We start from the raw sequence: 6000 nt of genomic DNA, 5'->3' as shown, positions 1-6000 counted from the left end.
GGCAAATCCAAACACCAAGATGGCATTTTTAGTTCCTGAAAAAAGAATGCTGAAACAGAAACCAGCTGTCTTACAATGAAGGTCCAGGAGCTGTCCAAGCTGCTGAGCTACAAGCTTCAGGTCCAGGTGGGTGTGACAAACCAGGCAAGACCAATCCTGCTGCCTTTCCCAACTGCACTCTTAGCACTGACTCGGTGAAGCTACGTAATTTTAACCCATCATAAAATACGTACTTCATGCATCTTCTGGTTTTCTTCTGGTTCCAGCAGCAGGAAGAGCAAATTGTACTTAAAATAGGCATAACAGATTGTGGCTACCACTGGCTTGAGAAGCTCCCACCTGAGACAAGGGCCACTGAGCTCTGAAAAACATAGAAAACTGTCTTGGAGCACTGAAGAGTAATAACACCACAGTATTCTGGTGCTTGAACCGGTACTGGGATGGTATAAGGCATCAAAAGTAAACACATCCTTAACAGAAGTATTTTAAACCATTGACTTTATTAAAATACTTAATACAGTTCGTAGAGGAATGTACTTACATTTTTTGGAAACTCCACTGAAACCAAATTTTAATTATATATTTAAGAAATGACGAAACAGTGGATGGAAACATGCTGTACACCAAAGAATAGACAAGTTAGGGTTTTGTTTTTTTTTTTTGAAATTATCATTATTTTCCTGGAACAGACTCTTATTTGCTTCAGTCTTGAATTTCTTGTAGCAGACAAAGGAAGTTTGCACTTCTCACAGCACGAAACCCATCTGGTCCAAGTGAAATTCCATTTGTTTTCATCAGGTTCTTCATTCAACCCTTGCTCAGTAGATTCCTCTTCTCAAAAAGCAAAGCAAATTGACCTCTCTAAAATGCTACGGGTCGTAGTGCAAGGATAGTTCTATAATTGAATATAAATGTGGAGGCTCTGAACTTCCTCAGTCACTGCTCTTTCAAAATATCCATTTCAAGAGGAGTGTGAAAAAAGACACAGTCCAAACACAAGGGCCACAGCACATTGACGAGCTTGGCGGAATGCACACGGAGGAGCGCTGCAGCTCGATTCCTGCAGCTCTAACGTAAAAGGAAAACCAGAAACTAGGTCTTGTCAAAATACAAGATGCTGAGGCTGGGAAGGAGAAAGAAGGAGACAGCTTGGACAAACCCTAAAAGAACAAAATGCAGTAACTCACTGAAAAGGCTGCAATCATCTTATAAGTTAGAATTGCCATAGAACCATGAAGACTGGTGACAAAAAGTTTGTTATGACAATCTTAATGATGTGTTTAATGGAGGGGGAAATCTTTATACTATGTGAAGAAATATTTAACTGTGTGTTTCAATGCAAGATGTGCAGAGGATGCATAGGTTTTCACATCAAATTCATAAGGCTCTTCTTAGGAGATAATTTTGCAACCTTGCATAGGTGATATTATATCTTTTCTATAGACAATATGCAGAAACTATGTACAGAGCTTTGATGAACACTTTTTTTTTTTTCCCCTCTAGTTTTAGCACAGTAAAAAAAACTAACATAATCTTCTTCAGTTTTCTGAGACACAGGTGGAATATCCCAGAAAGCGATGCCAGGAATGCCATCTGAGCAATGCCACGTGCATTTACACAATGGATTGAAACAGTGAGAGAAGCCACCACAAAGCATAGTCCTAAAGTTTCCCTATAGAAAAATATAAACTGCGGGAGTTAATTTTGCTCCCAAACATTAAAACTCCTTGAATGTATTTTAGCTGTAACAAATCAATGGTCTTTACAGATCAGGCTGCTGGATGAATGGATGACTTGTCCTGACAGTGAATGCTGACAGTGATGCTCAGTGAACTACAGAAACAACCAATCAGATCCCTGTTTGTTAAATTGACAGTAAGCTTTAAAATCTGTGAGCGTTTGGTTTCAGCCCAGACCAGCTCCTCTATCAGACAACCAGAACTCAGTTTCTCAGAATCAACTGCCAGGAGAGCCACTGGGTATCCATGAGCTCCTTCATGCCATAGGAAAGGAATTCAGCCAGCAGCTTCACACAGTGTCACAGGACAGCCAACCCCATCTGCACCACGCAGATGCCCTGCAACCATCCCAGCCAGGACATTTGCCCTACGGCATGGGTCTCTCACACGGAATTGCATTCTCCTTCATGAAGGAGCATCTGGCGTTTCTTTTGCCATAGTGCCCCTGGATCTGAGACATCATTATTAGCACTGCTTATTACTCTTGCATATCACAGTGAAATGTACTTTTTAGTAATATTTACAATGGTATCACTGTGGAGAACGTAGCCCTGTACTAGAAATGGTCCTGGGACAGAGACCTTAACACTAAAGATTTGATGATTTCCTTATCTACAGAGGAACTTCAAGGAGAAGCTAAAATCAGCCCACTATACATTTGGTGTGTTAGGTTCAAACAGCCAAAAAAAAATACAACACAAAACCAAACAAAAAGAAAGAAAAGAATCAGCCCAAACACTTCATTTCAAAAGGATGCTATTTACAAGACGGATTCACCTCTTTAATATTTCAACAACAAAATCCCAGCTAATTTTAAAATTAGTGGATTTTAGCCTAAGAAGGCTTTGCTGTCAGCCAACACAGCGCAGAAATAACACTGCTGTTTGCTGTTAAACACAAGTCTCAGAAATGCAGGGAAACTATGATAAATTATACTATGGGTATAACCGCAACCAGCTGAATAACAATAATCATTATGAAAAAAACCAACACTTTTTCTTTTCTTAAACACAGCTTCTAAAAAGTACAGCATTCCAGTATTTTCACAGTTCCAGGTTGCTGACCTTATAAATTAAAGGTGAAAAGATATCCGTATATAAACAAGGCAGCTTTCCCTTGATTCCGCTGTACTGTTCTTGTCTATACCTTTGGAAATGTTATCTTCAAATATCAGAAGGTAACGTTGAACTTCTCAGTTACGAAACAATGTCCATCCATGATGTGGAATTTGGAAAAACAAAACTAAAAAAACCCACACCTTGATATTTACAGCAATTCAGGTGTTTCTTTTCCCAGCCCTCGCACCTGCACTTCACCTTCTGCAGCAGCATAAATGCCACCCACTGTGCCCGAGGCCTATGTGATGGTGCGGGGCCTTTTGGGTGGTGGAGGTGGCATCAGTTCTGTGTCAGGGTCAAGGTGGTGCTTCCGCGTCTGTCCCTGAGAAGCTGCCATACACCTGTCGATGAACTCAAACAGCATCTCCTTTGTGACCGGGTTCTGGATGCTATTGCATACAGCTGGGAACAAAGAACAGGTTGTGAATTTACCAGACTGATTTGTAACAGTATTCATTGCACTTCAATACTTTGAACCCCTCTGTTCAAAATAAACAACATAATTTGGTTTGAGTAGTCAGCCTGAAACATCTACTTGCACAAGCCTGCTCTGTCGGGAGTCAGGCTGTGCCCCAGACAGCAAAGCACTGCTGTGCCACAGTGGGCATCTGTCTCTTTTTAAACAAAAGCAGGCATGTGTACGTGTCTGCGTGCATGTGCATATTGCTGCGTGCAGCTACTATACAATGGCCAGGAAATGGTCACAGCCCCAGCCTGTTGGAGTTCAAGAAGCATCTGGACAAAGTTTCCAGACATACAGTCTGATTTTTGGGTGGTGTTGTATAGAGCCAAGAGTTGGACTCAATGATCCTTACGGGTCCCTTCTAAGTTGGAATATTCTCTGATTCTATGGCCAGACATCCCAGTGAGGTGAGCAACAAGTGACGCAGCAGCAACAAACTCCTTGTGAGACCTGGCCTTAAAACAGCAAACAAATTCTAACATTTCAAAACAAGACTGGCTTAATATTGAATTAGTGATCTTGAAAGGTCTTTTTCAACCCAGATGATTGTATGAGTATTTTTAATACTTCTTGTATGCAACTTTATACTCCTCCAATTAGCCCTCTCTAGAGACTAAGAAAGTACCCCAAAAAACTAAAAAAAAACCAAACAAAAAAGCAAGAAATTAAGCACGAATACTGCAACTCTCTTGGAAATATACGTAAGATTGAGAGGATAATGGCTGAACTAGAATCTGCTGGTAAAACTGAAGAGCAAGAGGAAAATGCACAGACTGTGGAAACAGAGACAGGTGGTGTAAGAGGAGCATAAGGAAGCTGCTAGTGTAGGGATGTAGTGTAGGCTGTGTAGGGATGGGGTTAGAAAGGCCAAGGTCCAGCTTGAACTAAACTTGGCAAGGGCTGCCAAGAAGAACGACTTCTATGGGAACCTCAAACAGTAAAAGAAAGTCCAGGATACCTTTCCTCCTTAAACAAGTACAGAATTAAGAAATCAAAATTTGAGCCTGATAATGTTTTTTAGTGTATTATTCCACTCACCCATGGCAGTGCTGTATGCATTTGGAAAGCTTTTGTCTATTCTCTGCCTCATGAAGACCCAGCTGTTGTTCTCAAACTTGCACTCAATGATTTTATTGTCATACTGTTTCAGTTCTTTTGTCACCTGTTTAAAACAAAACAAAAACAACACAATAAAACAACACTTGGGGATAAACAAGTATTTCACTTTTGCCCTTCGTTTTTTAGTAACATGCCTCCATTTTACACCGAAAAACTGCCAAGTCCACCTCTGTTATACGCAGACTCAGCTACTCAACATTTTAGAGATACTCTTCAAAACTGCTGTTGATATAAAGCAATCATATTACACTAAAATATTAGCAGCTCTAGCAGAGGCAAAAGAAGTCAGTTCTGTCCCAAATGCAAATAGGTTTCCATGGGAATAAACTGCTTCTAGTGTAAGCACCACTGCCAGCCTAAGTGCACAAAATGTGTTATCCATGTTTCGTCAGCCTTCTTCATTAAACGTCTCAAAGTCAAATGTCAGATTTCAATATGAGGAAGAGCTTGTGGAAAATCATTCTATTCCTAACTTTACTGAGGATTTTTCTTTTATCTTCATTTGTATTTAAAAATTAAAATCGTAACTCCAAAATACTGCAGGACTTCAATTCACACAGGCTCTGACTACCTCCCGGGCCTCACTGCACTGATTCTTAGAATTGTCAGTAACCAATACCCTGAGCTCTTTGTCTTTCCATTTGGCAATGCTGTGTGATCTGGAAGTGTAGTTTACATGCTCTGGCCTTCCTATTTGTTTTGACTACTTCATCCTATGCATTCTAATCTATGATACAATGCAAAAAATTTCAAGTAACCATGGTAACCAGAGAACCTTATCTAATGCTTTAACAACTTTACCCACATACTTCACTTTGCTCCAAAGAGCCTCTTCATAAGTATAGAGCTGCACTCAACTGCTAGCTACACTTAGTTTGCTGAAGTTTAACAATCAAAAGCTCTACAGAGTAACAACACACTTTGGATTCTGCATCTTCACTTAAGTGCAGTGGTTATTTCAATTCATCAGCATAATTTCTCACCTCTGTAGTCTACTTGCAGTGACATGAGGATGCATGTTTGAAAAAGGCCATAACTGTCTGCAGGCATCTTAATAGCACGCACTGTGAAAAAGCCCATGAACCTGTTTTCCATTAATTTTCAGATAAAGGCAATTCATTAATGAAGTCCTTTGCATGGACTGAGTCCTCCTACTCTGCACAGTACAGGTCTTGTCCTTAATTTGATAAGCAGAACCATAACATTATGCTTGGCATTTACTCCGAGTATTTCTGTTCAGTCCCAGATAGGAAGCTGTAGGATTTTACTTGTCAACTAAAAATCACACTGTAAGACAATACAGCTGAGTCCTCTTACATTATAGGACTCGCAAAGCCAGGCTTCCAAATCACGCATTATTCTTTTCTCCATTCCAACACCTTCAAAGAGCTTTCTTCTAAAACCATTTATCCCTTAAGTGAAATTTGCTGATGATCACCTGGATAAAGATACCCAATGACCCAGGTTGCCAGTCTTTGTAGCGCTCTCTGCACAGCACCTTAGTTCTTCACATCCATGCTGAAAGCCAGTCCAGACATTTGACTGACACATGCCCACCGGA

The 6000-nt window shown here is 40.4% G+C and overlaps 1 protein-coding gene across 1 annotated transcript in view; it reads right to left on the bottom strand.

Annotated features, from left to right (window-relative positions):
* Positions 1-481: 481 nt before the first annotated feature.
* The window catches only part of RNGTT (RNA guanylyltransferase and 5'-phosphatase), a 171837-nt gene continuing 166318 nt past the window's right edge, over positions 482-6000 (bottom strand). Inside the window, exons 15-16 of the mRNA XM_015858955.2 lie at positions 4359-4482; positions 482-3259 (exon numbers count right to left, since the gene is read on the bottom strand). Coding sequence (XP_015714441.1) covers positions 3096-3259; positions 4359-4482 — 288 coding nt within the window. The 3' untranslated portion in view covers positions 482-3095. The remainder of the gene's footprint in view (positions 3260-4358; positions 4483-6000) is intronic.

The sequence above is a fragment of the Coturnix japonica genome, chromosome 3, assembly GCF_001577835.2.
Source record: "Coturnix japonica isolate 7356 chromosome 3, Coturnix japonica 2.1, whole genome shotgun sequence".
Lineage (NCBI taxonomy): Eukaryota > Metazoa > Chordata > Aves > Galliformes > Phasianidae > Coturnix > Coturnix japonica.
Note: the sequence above shows the minus strand (reverse complement) of the source record. Positions and strands in the feature narration are given on the sequence as shown.